At 62.3% G+C, this 15,357-nt stretch overlaps 1 protein-coding gene and 1 non-coding gene across 8 annotated transcripts in view; both read left to right on the top strand.

Moving 5' to 3' along the window:
* Positions 1–1,368: 1,368 nt before the first annotated feature.
* The window catches only part of MYO1G (myosin IG), an 18,650-nt gene continuing 4,661 nt past the window's right edge, over positions 1,369–15,357 (top strand). Inside the window, exons 1-21 of one of the 7 annotated variants that reach the window (XM_039847097.1) lie at positions 1,660–1,802; positions 3,025–3,123; positions 3,529–3,622; positions 3,818–3,921; positions 4,131–4,234; positions 4,351–6,766; positions 8,028–8,236; positions 8,360–8,453; positions 9,144–9,309; positions 9,513–9,566; positions 10,058–10,153; positions 10,354–10,473; positions 11,027–11,236; positions 11,337–11,482; positions 11,908–12,022; positions 12,113–12,283; positions 12,452–12,522; positions 13,410–13,484; positions 13,633–13,765; positions 14,433–14,599; positions 14,902–15,109. In XM_039847097.1, the coding sequence (XP_039703031.1) occupies positions 6,672–6,766; positions 8,028–8,236; positions 8,360–8,453; positions 9,144–9,309; positions 9,513–9,566; positions 10,058–10,153; positions 10,354–10,473; positions 11,027–11,236; positions 11,337–11,482; positions 11,908–12,022; positions 12,113–12,283; positions 12,452–12,522; positions 13,410–13,484; positions 13,633–13,765; positions 14,433–14,599; positions 14,902–15,109 (2,130 nt within the window). In that variant the 5' untranslated portion in view covers positions 1,660–1,802; positions 3,025–3,123; positions 3,529–3,622; ... (1 more) ...; positions 4,131–4,234; positions 4,351–6,671. Of the gene's footprint in view, positions 1,803–3,024; positions 3,124–3,528; positions 3,623–3,817; positions 3,922–4,130; positions 4,235–4,350; positions 6,767–8,027; positions 8,237–8,359; positions 8,454–9,143; positions 9,310–9,512; positions 9,567–10,057; positions 10,154–10,353; positions 10,474–11,026; positions 11,237–11,336; positions 11,483–11,907; positions 12,023–12,112; positions 12,284–12,451; positions 12,523–13,409; positions 13,485–13,632; positions 13,766–14,432; positions 14,600–14,901; positions 15,110–15,357 lie in introns of all 7 variants that reach the window. The other 6 variants (XM_039847095.1, XM_039847096.1, XM_039847098.1 and 3 more) reach the window with 6 other exon arrangements.
* On the top strand, positions 2,079–2,210 carry LOC120589613 (small nucleolar RNA SNORA9). Its single transcript, XR_005649547.1, has one exon. It is a non-coding gene; the product is annotated as a small nucleolar RNA SNORA9 (small nucleolar RNA).

Here is a 15,357-nt window from a genome sequence, read left to right as displayed (position 1 = left end):
CCTAGAGCCTCCCATGCCCTCACCCATACACTGGCCCTCCTTGACCATTTACCCGCCTGGTTCTCGCTGACTACCTTATAGCAGACGGCAGAAGGGAAAGAGCAGTGAGTTCGGAGCTACAACAACCTGCATCGAGCCCTGCCTTCTGAGACCCTGAGCAAGCCACCTGACCTCTTTCAGGGACGTGTTACTTTCCTTGGTAGCCTCTGGAAATGCTATTCCTGCCCTGTCTCATGAAACTTAATGACACAGAGAAATTTGTGGACTATGAAGGGCTAAGAGGGATTCGCTGAGCGCTGCACACAAAATGCTGAGTATTGCTCTCCTTGTCTTCACTTACAGAACAAGTTCCCACCTTCCGTGCCTGATATTCAAGAGTGCTGAACGTGCAGCCCTTCTAAGGACAGTCTACAACCCTGTTAACACTCGTCTCCAACAAACCTCGCCCTTTCCAGGCTCAGTACCTCCTAATGTCTTCTCCTGGCCTGTGTACGGAAATAAAATTAAGAACAAAATCACCTCCCGACACAAAAACCTCTCCGCAGAGGTAGGAAACAGCTTTGTTATTGAATAAGCACTGAATGAGAATGCGATGCACATCAACCAGCTAGAGGGATGCGCAACGTTTAGAAACCCCGGTCTCTCATACAACTAAGTGGACACAACCCATCCCACTAGGTTGGTTGTGTAGCTTGGAGTCCGGTGACAAGTTGGGGCCTTTAACCTCCCAGAACCCCGGGAGATGGTCGAAGTGAGGGCTCGCAGGTGCTCTCCTGGGTTGTGAAGCGGGCAGGGGGCTCATTTAGCCACGAAGGCAGAAACTGAACTCTGCTGTAAGGCTTTTCTTCGCAGGATATAGTAAAACAAAATCTGCGACAAGCCTGGAACATACCAACACCCAAAGTCCAGAACGCCGGCAAAAACGCGGCTGTTTTATAATCTGCACCCCAATTGCCAAATGTGACTACTGAGCACCTGAAATGTGGGTATTATGTCAAGGACTTATGTCCTCGACAAGGACAGAAACTGAACTTCTGAAGGCACTGGGGGTGGGGGGACCTTCCCCTAGCTGGAATACGGAGGACCAGCGTCTCTTTTCATGCGGGGCCGCTGCCGGGTCGCCGCGGGCTCCGTCCCTTACAGGGCGCACTTCCCCGCCTTCCCGGGCCCCATCCCCGCCCGGGTTCCCAGGCGAGCCTTGGGCTTGAGCTCCGGTCCTCACCCGGACGACAGCGGCACGTCAACGCCGCGTTCCGGGGCTCGCCCGGCGCCTCCGTGACGTCACCTCCCCACGCGCGCGGGCGGGCGGCGGGCCACGTGACGCCGCGTGCGGCTTCCGGCGTGCTGCGTGATGACGCAGTCGCGCGGCGCGGCGCGGCCGTTCTCCGGCGGGCCGCGCCTGGGTGTCGTCTTCATCCGAGGCCATCCAGGGTCGCAGGGAGGGCCCGCCGTCGGCAGGGGCCGGGCGGGCGTCCTGGGCCCCCGCGGCGCCGGGGAAGGGCGCGCGGTGCTGCGGGAGGGGTGACTAGCCGGGCTCTGAGGGCCGCGTTCGCAGGACACGTGCGGGCGCGGGGGCGCGCTGCGGAATGGGGGCGCGGGAGTGGCTCCCCCGCCGCACGCGAACCGGGCGAGTGCCGCCTCCTCGCACTGGGCCCGCCGCGCCCTCCGCCTTATTTTCCGGGGCCTCACCGCACCGCCTTCTGTCTTGCCTGTTGTCCCGAAGTGTCCTCTGAACTGTGAGAGTATGGAAGAGAAGGCCGCTCTGTGCAGTGACGTGTTGATACGGGTATTCCTGGGGTCTGGTAAGTTTAGGGAGCTCTGCTCTGGAGTGGCAGCGTCACAGGGGTGCAGTTAGCTGCTGTCGTCGCATCTGCTTGGTGGGGTGCCTCGCCCGAGCCCCCCTCCCCAGCCAGAAGGGATGTGTCTGGAGTGCCTCCCTTTCTGCCATCTGCCGGTTATCTGTCGTGGGCTCCTGGAAGAAACCCACGTGGGCTGATTGAACCCCGCGATCATCTCCCCTCGGCTTCCGGGCGGGCCCTGTGCTCTGCCCAGGGCCCATGGGCTTGGAGGAAAGCGGGCTGCAAGCCTCCAGCGTGCTTGGGTCTGCGGTGACCCCGTGCATTCCTACAGCGCTTGCAAGAACATTTTGAAACGGTTTGAGGCCTTGCCCTGCTGCATCCAGAGCAAGGTTATAGAAATTTCAGACAACTGCTGCTCCCTTCCGTGTCTGGTGTGCTGGGCACTGTACCTGACGCGGTAACCACTTGCCATATATGGTTAAGTAAATTTTAAGATTAGTGTTTCATCCATAGTACCCACATTTCAGGTGCTAAGTAGCCACGTTTGGCGATTGGGGTGCAGATTATAAAACAGCCGCGTTTTTGCCGGCGTCCTGGACTTTGGGTGTTGGTATGTTCCAGGCTTGTCGCAGATTTTGTTTTACTATATCCTGCGAAGAAAAGCCTCACGGCAGTTGAAAGTGAAGCTCAGAGGGAGTGGGAAGGGTGGAGGTGGGCCAGCTGCAGGGACCAGTGAGTAGACAGGAGTCACGGGCGAGCCCAGCCCTGCGGGACTGATGTCCTGAGTGATTCCGGTTAGCGGCAGACCAGACGGAGGCGCCGAAGGCGAGGTTCCAGGAGCGTGGAGCCCCGAGCCACCGTCTGTACGAGAAAACCCCGTGGGAGAGGAGGGCACTAGTGCTTCAAAACTCCTGTGCCAAACTTCTTGGTTCTTCACGCAGTTTAAGCCTTGGAGGACCACGAGGGGGTCTGGGGTCGTCCAGCCGGACACCGGCAGGTCGGAGAGGGCGCCGGGCCCCTCCAGCCCTGCGCTCTGCTCTCTCCCAGGATGCCAGACAGGGAGGACTGGTCGGGTTGGAGGGGCTGCCCTTGGCCTTGCCTTGGTGTAAGGGCCGTGGGGTGCAGTCAGGGTTGGGCCAGGATGGAAAGGGTGGCCGGCGTGGGCAGGGCAGCACAGCTGTGCTCCTGAGCGTGGCCAGGTCACACCATACCTCCTCCCTTGAAGGTCGAAGCTTCCGGCGGACTCGGTTCTCCCTCCAGTCCAAGTGCAGACGCTGAACACACTGGCCCCCGCGGGCCGCCGTCAGCAGACACTCCTCTCCTCGTGAGTCTCGTCTTTCCGCAGCCCTTGGCCCAGACTGCCTTTCAGGGTCCTTCCGGTGACAGTGGCCTGGGGATGTATGAGAGAACCCTTCCTCCAGGGCCTGCCGCCCACTGTAGACCACCTGGCTTTCCTGCACACGTGGGGCCTTTCTTGTAACGCAGCCCACTGCATGTGTGGTGCCTTCTGTGTCACCTTGCGTCACTCTGTAGGAATTGGGGCTGGTGCTCTGACTACTGCTGATGTGAATACTTAGCTGTCTTTATAATCGAGGAGTCTTGAGCCCCCACCAGCACCCATGAACCTGGGGGGCTACCTTGTTCGAGGTGGGGGTGTCAGACCCTTCACAGTTTCTGACAGGCACCCACCCCCAGCACATGATACTTGGTTCCCCTGCCCGTGTTTCAGCTCCAGAACCCCCAGGACGTCAGAGCTGGAAGAGACCTGAAAGGCGGCGACCCATCCACCCCGTGGCCGCCGGGCTGGTCCGTGGATCTCGCTGGTGAGCATGGCGGCAGGGTCTGGCTAGCCAGTCACTTCACTTCTGCTTTACATATGTTCATTTTCCATGAGTCCCCCAGCTCTGAAGTTCATTCAAAACCATCTACTTGTTTTGACCTTCCCATATTGCAAGTCAGGTGATTGAGTCCCAGAAAGGGTAATTGACTTCAAGTTCATGAAACCATTTTGTGGACAGACAGTTGTCTGCTGCCAGGGCTCCTGGGGCCCCAGCTCTGTGTCAGGCATCGGATCGCCTTCATGGTTTTGGATTCGGCACAGCCTTCTCCCCCAGGATTCTAGGTCAGTGGTGTGTCTGCCTGGAAAGGGTGACGCCTGCCATGGCAGAGTCTCCGGCCACTTAGCGCACAGGGGAGTCAGAAGCGGGAACCCACGTTCTATTATTGTTGCTCATGGCAGTTGGCATTTATTACAGTCCCTGGCCACATACTTATGTCATTTTAATTTTCACATTAAGTCTCCGAGTTTTTCTAGTTTCCTCTTTTTTACAGATGAGGAAGTCGGTGCTGTGAGGTGGTGGCTCACCCACACTGATGCATCCGGTGAGGGTGCAGCAGGATTTGAACCCAGGCTTTGTGCCTCACTTCTGTGAGAGGTTCAGCCCCCCCATTCCCTCCTAGGAGGAGTCAGGAACTCCTGGCTTCTGGCCGGCTGTCGGCGGCTCAGGGCCCCAGTGTGCGTATCTGTCTGAGAGACATTCTCTGGCCCCAGGTTTGGATACTGTGTCGCCTGCTTCAGAAACAAGGATCCTGGCTGTGCATCACGACCTAGGCCCCTCTGACATCTGAACGAGAAACAAGGGACATCGAATAAACAGGATTTTAAACGTGTGCTTCAGTCCAGCCTGCTGCTTTCCATGCTAGGCACGATGGGGAGGGGGCCCCAGGCACATCCTCATGGGTCCGGGTCAGATTTGGGGCTGCGGCTGGTCCTCATACCTGGGCATACTCTCAAGTACTGCCACCCAAGTGCTAACTGATGCCCTCAGTCTGAGTGGTGCACCCACATATCTGTTTTCTTTGGAAAATACCTGGTCATACCCACCAGCGAACCCACCCAGCCTGATGTCAGCAGTGGCAACGGGCCAGCTGACTGGCCACTTTCACATTCAGTTTGGTGGAGTCACGGCAGCCACACCCTGAGACTGAGGCGGAAGGCGTCAGGGAGCCTCCTGACCCCTCCGGGCAGGCACGGTGGAGGTAGCCTCCCCTGCAGCTTCCTCTCTGTGCCTCTGGATGAGGCGGGGGTGGATCTTAATGTGCAAACCCTAAACGGGGACAGTCGTGCAGAGGAGCCGAGAAACGCACAGGCAGGTACCACAAGGGTCAGTGGCCATCAGCCAGGGTCCCTGGCAGGCAGGGCTGACTCGGAACTGACCTGGAGAAGGGGAGAGGACACCACTGCCTCAGCCCTCAGCGGCCCCTCAGCCATCCACCTGTCCCTTCCACCTTCACGGGGCCCCAGCTGTCAGACCCTGCAGGGGTGTGCCCTGGGAAGCTGCCGATCGAGTCACCGCTTGTTCAGCCAGGGACAAGGCCAAGGCTGACCAGTAGGCCCAGAGGTCCAGTCAGACCAAAGACTTGTGTGTCATCTCAGCCACGTGAAGTAAACGAGGTGCTAGGTGGGAAGCTGGTTAGGCTCAAGATCACTGTGGGTCAGTCCCCAACCTGCCAACGGTCATGAGGTTTTCATGGTGAAAAAACCCAAAGAAAATTACATTATGATTCATGAAAATGTTACAGAGTTCAGATATCAGTGTCCTGAAGTTTCGCTGGGACAGCCCGCTCATCCCTGTCACGTGTTCTACGGTCCAGATGATTGGCCCCGAGTTTGGGGGAAGTGAAACTCCCAGATTCTCCCCTGCACGAGCACAGCACTGGGGGACAGGGGTTGTCCAGAGCTTGGGAGGGTGGGACTCCCCGGGGTTTTCCCCAAGAGCCCCCGGCTGCAGCCCAAGCTGCTCCTGATGGGAGGGAGGGTCTGGGCCTGTGGGGGGAGGCGACTGGTTTCATCTGGCACTTGGTGTGCTTTACAGCTTAGTTGAGTACGCTGTTACAAGATGTTTTGGGGAAAAATACCCATAACTGGCATATCAGTTATTTCAGAGCTTAAAAAGTGAGTTGATTGGAAAACAATTGCTAAATAAACTAGCTTTCTTAGTGCAAACCCCAAAGGCAGCATGTGGGTGACTCAATTTGGGGAGCCCTCAGCTCTAGCCGAGGGCAGGGATGGGAGAGAGCCACCCACCCAGAGGACGGGACACCCGTGGTCAAGGGGTGCTGTTGGAGACAAACCTGAGCCACTTATAAAGATGCCGCCTGGTCCCAGAGCCAGATGGTAGGGCTCCTGGCACTGTTCCTGGTCCTTACTACTGAAGGGACAGGTGGGTGGACCCCAGCAGCTGTGGGAAGGAACCAGACTCCAAATCGTGGCAGGGTGAGTCTAGACGCCAGCCCTATGGTGGGCCCCGCGTGAAGCTGGTTATAATCCTTCCGTCCCGGTGAGGTCTCCACACCTTGAGGACTGTCACTGCCTAGGACCCTGTCCCAGACACCTGCCCGCACATGGCATTTTCTCATTTAATCCAGGTACAGTGTACCTGCCCTAAAACCCACCTACTGCTAAGGCCTGAGAATTGACAGACACAGAGGGAGCAGCCGTGGTCACATCACGAAACCTGTCCCTATGGTGGTGTGGCAGGCGACTCCACGCGGCAGGCTGGGGACTGGCTCCGATGCTGAGATGGGGGTGGACTCAGAGGTTGCAGAGGGTGGGGCTCCAAAGGGGCCAGGAGCCCTCCAGAGCATCCGTTAGGCTGGGGACCAGGAAGCAGGGGTCAGAGGCCCTGAGAGGGGGGAGCCTCGAGTGGGGGGACTGCCCCTCCCCGGGGCCAGAACCCACTTCCTACTTCACTGCTCGCTGGGAGGCGGCAGCGAGGGCTGTGGGTAGAGGGGCCGGGCCTGCTCCCTCCGCCCACCCTCTGCACAGGAAGGTCTGTCGGGCCACCTGGCCTAGGGCGCCCCACTGGCAGGATGGAGGACGAGGAAGGGCCCCAGTGCGGTAAGCCGGACTTCGTGCTTTTGGACCAAGTGACCATGGAAGACTTCATGGAGAACCTGAAGCTCAGGTGGGCCCCAGACCCTGGTCCCTTCGCCCTGGTATCCAGTGGACAGCCACCAACCACGGTCTGGATGACTGCAGAGGGACGTGGTGGGGAAGGCAGGATGGTCTCCTCGGGGCCAGGGCGGCCAGTCAGTGCTGCCCCCCACGCAACCAGGGCCTGCTGGCCCCTCCTGCCTGGCACCCAGACCAGGCAGATGCCCCATCCCACTCATGGGGCCCTCCCGAACCCTGGGGGCCCCAAGGGACATGGGAAAGCTGAGACTCTGGGGGACTCATGGGGGCTGCATGGTGCGACTGGTAGAGTGACCTGGGGCCTGATTTCCCACAGAGGGCAGAGGGCAGGGAGGAGCTGGGGGCCAGGGTGACATGGGGTGGCTGCCAGGAGCCGGCTTCACCCCTGGACCCCCCGGGGGAGCAGAAGGCAGCCCCAGTGAGCAGATCGTTGGAGTCAGGGGACAGAGATGAGCTATTTTATGTGGCACAGAGCTAAGCGTAACTCCACCTCATTCTTATAAACCATCTCAGAGATAGAGATCACCATCCTCATTCTGGTGGGACACTGAGCCCCAGGCCGCACGGCCTGCAGATGGGAGACTGTCTCCGAACGGGTCCCAGGTGGCGTTTAAGAGAGTGTAGAGGGGCTGCCAGGGAGCTCCTGTGTCAGAGGCAGCTGAGGAAGAGGAACTCAGATGGGCGCCAGGGGACGGCACGTCCCAGACGCCCCGGGGAGCAGGCCAGCCGGTGCCTAGCCAGGGCGGCACAGCCCAGGGAGGGGGGACACAGGCACTGAGTAGAGGGGCGAGAAGTCAGGAGGGGCTGGGGGGCTGTGGCTGCTGTAGCCCTCGGCCCTCCTGGCACCCCTCCGCCCGCTATCTGGGTGGGGCTGGGCGGGGTCCCCTCTCCTCTGGGTCCCCGCCCAACCCTTAAGACCGGAAACTGCCAAGGCCCCTCCCTCCGCCGCCCAGCCCCTTTCTTCTCTCAGGCCCTCCCCCGTCTCCCACCTACGGGTTCTGCATTGCCCAGTGTGGCCTGGGCGAGTGGGTCCCCTCATAAAATAGGCATCACGACACCTGTCAGGACTCCCGGAAGAGCAGTGTGGGCCCCAACATTGTGCTGCGGTGGGTGAAGACTCAGGCCCACCCTCCCCCTCCTCCTTGCTCAGCCCCCGGTGGGTGGGCTAGGGCCTCCTGCACGGGCCCACCGTCCGGCACCTGGGTGTGTGCCCCACGGCCCTGAGCGCTGAGGACTGGGCTTGCCCGTGCCAGGTTCGAGAAGGGGCGGATCTACACCTACATCGGAGAGGTGCTGGTGTCTGTGAACCCCTACCAGGAGCTGCCCCTCTATGGGCCCGAGGCCATCGCCAGGTACCAGGGCCGCGAGCTCTACGAGCGGCCGCCCCACCTGTACGCCGTGGCCAACGCCGCCTACAGGGCGATGAAGCGCAGGTCCAGGGACACCTGCATTGTGATCTCAGGTACCTCTGGCCCTTGCCCTCATTTGTCCATGATGGGAGGTGGCTGCGGCACCAGGGGCGGTGGGCACAGGGGCTGGGCAAGGGGGAACGGCCGCCCATTCTGACTGTCCAGCTGTCCTGCAGGGGAGAGCGGGGCGGGGAAGACAGAAGCCAGCAAGCACATCATGCAGTACATCGCGGCTGTCACCAACCCAAGCCAGAGGGCCGAGGTGGAGAGGTGAGGGCAGGCAGGGCTGTGACTGAGCCCAGCTCGGGCCAAGTTCCGGGGGCTGTCTGTCAGGAAGGCTCCTGGTACCCCACACCCAGGACCTCTCAACTGAGACCAGGAGAGGCCCAGTGCAGGGGCGCCCTGCCACTGGGGACAGGAAGGTGAGGCGCAGAGGTCCAACAGACATGGGCTGGGCCACTCACGGGGCACGGGACAGAAGTGGAGAAAGAGGTTGGCCAGCTGCTCAGGAAGGCCCAGCATGCTAAGCCAGGTGTCCGGGTGCAGGCCAGAACCGGAAATCAGGGCCGCAGGCAGCTCACCCGCGCTCATGGCAGGCCTGGTGGGAGCAGCTTCCTGGGCGGGAGCCTGCACTTCCTGTCGATGTGGGGTGAGGTGGGGTTCAAGGGGGCAGAAGGTGCCGAGCCCACATGACCAGCAGACCCTCCCCTGCAGCTGGAGGCCCATGGCAGAGTGTGTCTGCAGCCATGTCCTCACTGCAGACGGCGGCTGGTCTGGGGGAGTGGGGAGGTGACCTCACCCAGCACAAGCAGCTGGCAGGTGCCTCCCGCAGCGTCTCAGGGTGAAGAGCCAGTCTACGGCTTGCAAGGGGCAGTGCAGGGTGAGGCCTCAGGCGGGGATGCTGGACTGGGGTGCACTCCCCAGCGCCAGGTCTTGTAGCCCCACCCCGTGCTTCATCAGGGTCAAGAACGTGCTGCTTAAGTCCACCTGCGTGCTGGAGGCCTTCGGGAACGCTCGCACCAACCGCAACCACAACTCCAGCCGCTTCGGCAAGTACATGGACATCAACTTCGACTTCAAAGGCGACCCCGTGGGGGGGCACATCCACAGCTACCTGCTGGAGAAGGTGGGCTGCGAGGCCTCCCTGGGGGCGGGGCGGAGCGGAGCTGCCCAGCCACACTGACCTCCCAGGCCTGGCTCCTGGGGGAGGGACCGGACCTTTTCCGATGGCCCAGGTTCACAGGGCGGGGCTCCCTGGGGCTCTGTGGTAAGTCCGTTGGGGGGGTTCCCGCTGCCCGAGCACGGGTCCAGCTGCACCTCTCTCCTCAGTCTCGGGTCCTCAAGCAGCACGTGGGCGAAAGGAACTTCCACGCCTTCTACCAGGTGAGCAAGGCGGGCCCCGCCCATTTCCCCGCCCCCTCGCTGCGCCGCCTTCACTGGGGGGCGGGTCTCCAGGAACATGGCCATGTCTACACCCTGTCTGATCCTGTCGGGGATTCTATCTGGACATTGGTGGTGTCTACACTGAACGAGACCCACCGAGGTGGGGTCTTCCCGGACACACTCACCCCCTGAGGTGAGTTCACTCTAGACACAGTGGGTCTACATCATCCTGACCCACCGAATCCAATTCAGTGATAACCACATCAGACCACCGAGGCGGGAGCTCCTGTATTCGTGTGGTGTCCACAGTGTCTGACACTGAACGGTTCCTTGCTGGACTCAGTGGGTGTCAACTCCGACTACTGAAGTGGGCTTTCCCTGGACTCGGACAGCATCCATACGGTCACTGAGCTCCGTGGTTTGCTGGGGCCAGGACAGCAGAAGGGCGTGGCGTGTGTGGGCGGGGCCTGACCGAGGGGCGTGTCCTCCAGGTGCTGCGAGGCTGCGAAGACTCAGAGCTGCGAGAGCTGCACCTGCAGAGAAGCCCCGCTCTGTACAATTTCACCCGCCAGGGCGCGGGGCTCAGTGTGAGTAGGCGCGGGGCTCCACGTGCACCGGGGCGCCCACGGCCCTGGGCGCTGGCGGTCAGCAGCTTCAGCAAGGCCCGATTCAACAGGCATTCGGGTCCGGGAGTCAGGGCTTAGCACGGGAACGGGTGCAGTAGGTGAGATGCATTCTGGGTGCAGGAACCAGGGCTCCCTGGGGTGATGAGCCCTTTCTCCCCCAGGTCTCGGACAGTGACGAGAAGAGCCACCACCAGGCGGTGATGGAGGCCATGCAGGTGATCGGCTTCCGGGCCGAGGAGGTGGGCTCCGTGCACCGGATACTGGCTTCCATACTGCACCTGGTGAGCCTAGCTGCGCAGCTGGGGGCCACGGCCCACATGCTGTCCCCAACCACCCGTGGAGGAGGAGGCTGGCCTCTGACAGCCCAGCCACCCAGCTGGCCACTCCTGCCTCTCCTGAAGCCGAGCCGCTTCTGCTGTGGGCTCCCTGGAGACTGGGCCCAGAACGTGGCTGGTCAGGCCTGCGAGGTGCCCAGTCGGTGTCTGGAAGATGAGCCCGCGCTTGGCAGGCAGGGCAGTTGGGGCCAGAAAGCCTGGCATCAGCAGGCCGGCCTCTTGCTTCTGTCACTCACCACTTGCGTGGCTTTGGGCAGGTGACCCAGGGCCTCTGAGCCTCCCTTCTCTGTGAGGCGCCACCGGGAGTGGGCAGTGTGTAGCTGTCGGGGAAGACACCTGGGGTCACTCCAGTGCCCTTCTGAGGGGGAGGCCTCTGGCTGCTCCAGGCCCCTCCCACATCGCTGGCTGCGGCCCTGCCTTCCCTTCCTCCTCCCCTGGCAAAGGCGCGCAGGCTCTTCTGAGACCTGGAGCCTGACTTCTGCCCGGTCTCCGTCACCAGGGAAACATCGAGTTTGTGGAGAAGGAGGAGGGGGGCCTGGCTGTGTCCGAGGAGGTGCTAGTAGACCACGTGGCCGAGCTGACAGCCACGCCCCGGGAGATGGTTCTGCGCTGCCTGCTGGCTCGCACCGTGGCCTCGGGAGGCAGGGAAGTCATTGAGAAGGGCCACACAGCAGCTGAGGCCAGCTACGCCCGGGACGCCTGTGCCAAGGTACCGTGTAGGGAAGGCAGTATGGGGGGGCGAGATCTGGGAGGCCTTCCTGGAGGAGGTAAGGCCGGAGGCAGCCATAAGCAGCCTGGCCTCCTTCTAGGCAGTGTACCAGCGGCTGTTTGAGTGGGTGGTGAACCGGATCAACAGTGTCATGGAAACCCGGGACCGGGACCCCCGGAGGGATGGCAAGGACACGGTCATCGGCGTGCTAGATATCTACGGCTTTGAAGTGTTCCCTGTCAACAGGTGGGTGGGCAGCCACCATACCCCATGCTCTGTCCCCCAACCTCTAGGGCCGCCTCAGTCCCAAAGAGCTCGGCTGGGCCAGGAAGCAGGAAGTCTGGTGTCTGTTCTAGCTGGTCCCTGACCCCAGGCTCATGTCCCGAGCTGCCTCCGTGGTGTCACCCGTCTAGTGGAGCCCAGGGACGCCAAAGCCCGGCTCACCTCCCCTAACCATGGGTACACAAGCTGGGGTAGAGGAGAGGCCTGAGTGGCGGGAGGCACCCCACAGTGAGGCCCCTGGGGGCCTGGCGCGGGCCCGCGGACCAGCCGTTGTGGACGAGGCTGCCGCGCTGCCCTCACTGCACATGGCATGAAGCCTGCGCGCCGCAGCGGGTGGCGGGTGATGGTTGGTGGGTGGTGGGTGGGTGCTGACGGCCCCTTGCCCCCAGCTTCGAGCAGTTCTGCATCAACTACTGCAACGAGAAGCTGCAACAGCTGTTCATCCAGCTCATCCTGAAGCAGGAGCAGGAGGAGTACGAGCGGGAGGGCATCGCCTGGCAGAGCGTGAGCGCAGCCCCGCACCTGGGCCTGGGGGCGGGGCTGGGCGGGGCGGGGTCTGGCCCTGGGCTGGAGCCACCGCTCCTTCTGCCTCAGGTGGAATACTTCAACAACGCCACCATCGTGGACCTGGTGGAGCGGCCCCACCGGGGCATTCTGGCCGTGCTGGACGAGGCCTGCAGCTCTGCGGGCACCATCACTGACCGCATCTTCCTGCAGACCCTGGACACGCACCATCGCCACCACCCACACTACACCAGCCGCCAGGTGCCCCCGCCCCCGCGTCCAGCTTGCTCCTGCGCTGGCACAAGCCCCACAGGCGCCACAGCGCCTGTCTCGGTGGGGACAGGGGACTGGATGCCTCCTCTGCAGGAGTGTCCACCCCATCCCTTCCTTCTGTGCCTTGACCCTGGCCTGTCCCTGTCCCCCCTACAGCTCTGCCCCACAGACAAGACCATGGAGTTTGGCCGAGACTTCCGGATCAAGCACTATGCGGGGGACGTCACGTGAGGCTTCCCCCCCCCACCGCCTTCTATCCTCCCTCTGCCCGCTTCTTTCTAAGACACTGAAAAATGTTCGCCACAGGCTTTTGATATAGTGGGTCTCAGCCTTGGGCACATCACAGAGTCTCCTGGGGAGCTTTAAAAATGCCCCACCCTCATGCAGCCAGGTGGGGCCTCTGCTCTGAGCCCAGGGTTGGTTCTCACATTATGAGCAAGACGAACTCCTGTGAGGTGCAGGTCAGCACCAAGGAGAGGTGGGGGAGGGGCCAGCCACCGGCCGGAGCTGTATTTCTGACCCCACCTCCCCTCCCCCTCTCCCCCACCTCCACAGCCCCAGTCCCCCCAGCTCCCCAGCCCCCCACTCCCTGTCCTCAGGCCACACAGAGGGTGCCGAGGTCCAATGTGTCCTTCGGAAATCACGCAATTATTATTATTAACGTGTCTCTAGCCTCATCCCAAAGCAGATTTGAGGTGACTCACTGAGAGGCACACGTGCCTCGTGTCCCTCACAAGGAGAAGTAGAATAGACGGAGTGGCCAGACGTCCAGTCCTGTGCTCTGAGCCTGTGCAGGCTGCACGTGGGCTGGGACTGGGGCCCTGGGCCTTCCATGGGTCAGGGGGGGTCTGAGGTCCCCAGTGATTCAGGGGTCCCGGTGCATGGGCGAGCCTTGGTGTGTAGGCACTGCTCTGAGCACATGACGTCTGCTGGGGCACAGAGAGCTTCAGTCACTCACCCCGGGCCACATGGCCTGTATGTGCCAGAGCGGGACTCAAGGGGCACAGCCGCTGGCCTCACAGCCAGGACAGTGAAGGGGAGGCCAGCCTGTGGAGACGGAGCGGCCGGGTGCCAGGGGCCCCGCGGCCCTCACGCCCTCCGCCGCCACCCGCAGGTACTCGGTACAGGGCTTCATGGACAAGAACAGGGACGCCCTCTTCCAGGACTTCAAGCGGCTGCTGTACAACAGGTGGGTGGCCCGGGGCTCGGGCTGGCAGGGCCCTCAGCAGCTCGGGCATGAGCCTCCCCTCCCCATGGCCAGGAAGCTTACAAATGGCCCAGCTGGGGTGGAGGCCACCCTCCCCGAGGGCGGCTTGGCATGCAGCTTGTGTCCACAGCACAGACCCCACCCTGCGGGCCATGTGGCCAGACGGGCAGCAGGACATCACAGAGGTGACCAAGCGCCCCCTGACAGCCGGCACCCTCTTCAAGAACTCCATGGTGGCCCTGGTGGAAAACCTGGCCTCTAAGGTACCACCCCAGCCTCGGCCCCACCCGGGCTCCACCTGGGTCCTTCCAGATCCTTCTGTCTGTGCCTGGGCGTCCAGTCGTGCCCCCACTGTCTGTGCACGTCATGCGGAGGAGCTGTGCGTCTGCCGAGCCCCTGTCCAGCAGGGAGACGGCGCCGGCTCGAGGTCACACTGGATCAGACGCCGGCCTCCGCAGCCCACTGGGGCCGGGCGCAGGAGACCCTGCTCGGAGCTTGGTTGGCCCAGCCAGGGCCCTGCCAGGAGCTGGGATTGCCTCCTGAGCTGGGGCCACAAGGATGGCAGAGCACTAGGTTCTTGTGGAGCTCGGGGCTCAAAGTCAGAGGAGGGAGCAGGGGGACACCGTGGCCGGCTTAAGAGCAGACCATCCAGAAATGGGAGAAGGAGGGCCGAGGAGGTGGCCTCCGGCCCAGCTGGCTCCCTGCTGCTCTGGGCTGGGTCTCCTCCTGCCCTGCCAGGGTCTGGCCACCATCCCCTCGTGCCCTAGTCTCACCCTGGCCCTTCAGCCCCCCTTGTCACCACATGGGTCTCTTCCCCTGGGTGGACGGCAGCCGGGGAGGGACAGATGGCACACCCGAGCTCACCTGCTTCCCCTGCCGGGTGGCCTCATGGCTGTGACACTGGCCTCCCAAGAGTCCTCTGTCCCCTAGGAGCCCTTCTACGTGCGCTGTATCAAGCCCAACGAGGACAAGGTGGCCGCGAAGCTGGACGAGGGCCACTGTCGCCACCAGGTCGCATATCTGGGACTGCTGGAGAACGTGAGGGTCCGCAGGGCTGGCTTTGCCTCCCGCCAACCCTACCCTCGATTCCTGCTCAGGTACAGCGGGGTCCCTTATCCCCGTGGGCTGCGTCCCCATGTGGAGTCCCAGGGGCGAGGGGCACGCAGGAGTTCCCAAAAGCAACTTCTCGGACATCCATGGAGGCACGCGGGAGCCGCGCGGTGTGATCACGGGTTAACCTGAGGCCCCTCGGTGACAGACGACAGGGCGTGGTCTAGGTGGGGCATTGTGGGCGGGACTAAGGGTTGAGTGGCATGAAGGGGTTTAGGGGGCCATGTGGGCGGAGGCTCCTCACACCTCCCCTAGGCCTGACACGCACTGCCCTGTCCTGCGGTGACAGGTACAAGATGACCTGTGAGTACACGTGGCCCAACCACCTGCTGGGCTCCGACCGCGCGGCTGTGAGCGCCCTTCTGGAGCAGCATGGGCTGCAGGGGGACGTGGCCTTCGGCCACAGCAAGCTCTTCGTTCGCTCGCCGCAGACGCTGGTCGCGCTGGAGCAGAGTCGCGCACGCCTCATCCCCATCATCGTGCTGCTGCTGCAGAAGGTGCGGCGGGCGCGTCCCGCGGGGTGGGGGCGGGGGGGCGCCGCGCGGCGTGCGGAGCGAGCATGCGCGCACGGGGCGCACTGCCAAGCGTCTCAGGGGTCCCCGCTCGCTCACAGGAAACAAGCCACTAATGAAACTGACAAGCAAAAAGCGTGGATTTGATTCGGGTCACCTCAGTCCTTGTGGCCACCTGATTCAGGCCCAGGTGGACTCGGGTGCACAAAGTCCGGAATCGATCGACCTTCCTT

Source organism: Pteropus medius, unplaced genomic scaffold (genome assembly GCF_902729225.1).
Source record: "Pteropus medius unplaced genomic scaffold, Ma_sr-lr_union100, whole genome shotgun sequence".
NCBI classification, from domain to species: Eukaryota; Metazoa; Chordata; class Mammalia; order Chiroptera; family Pteropodidae; genus Pteropus; species Pteropus medius.
This window is presented reverse-complemented; position numbering and strand designations above follow the sequence as displayed.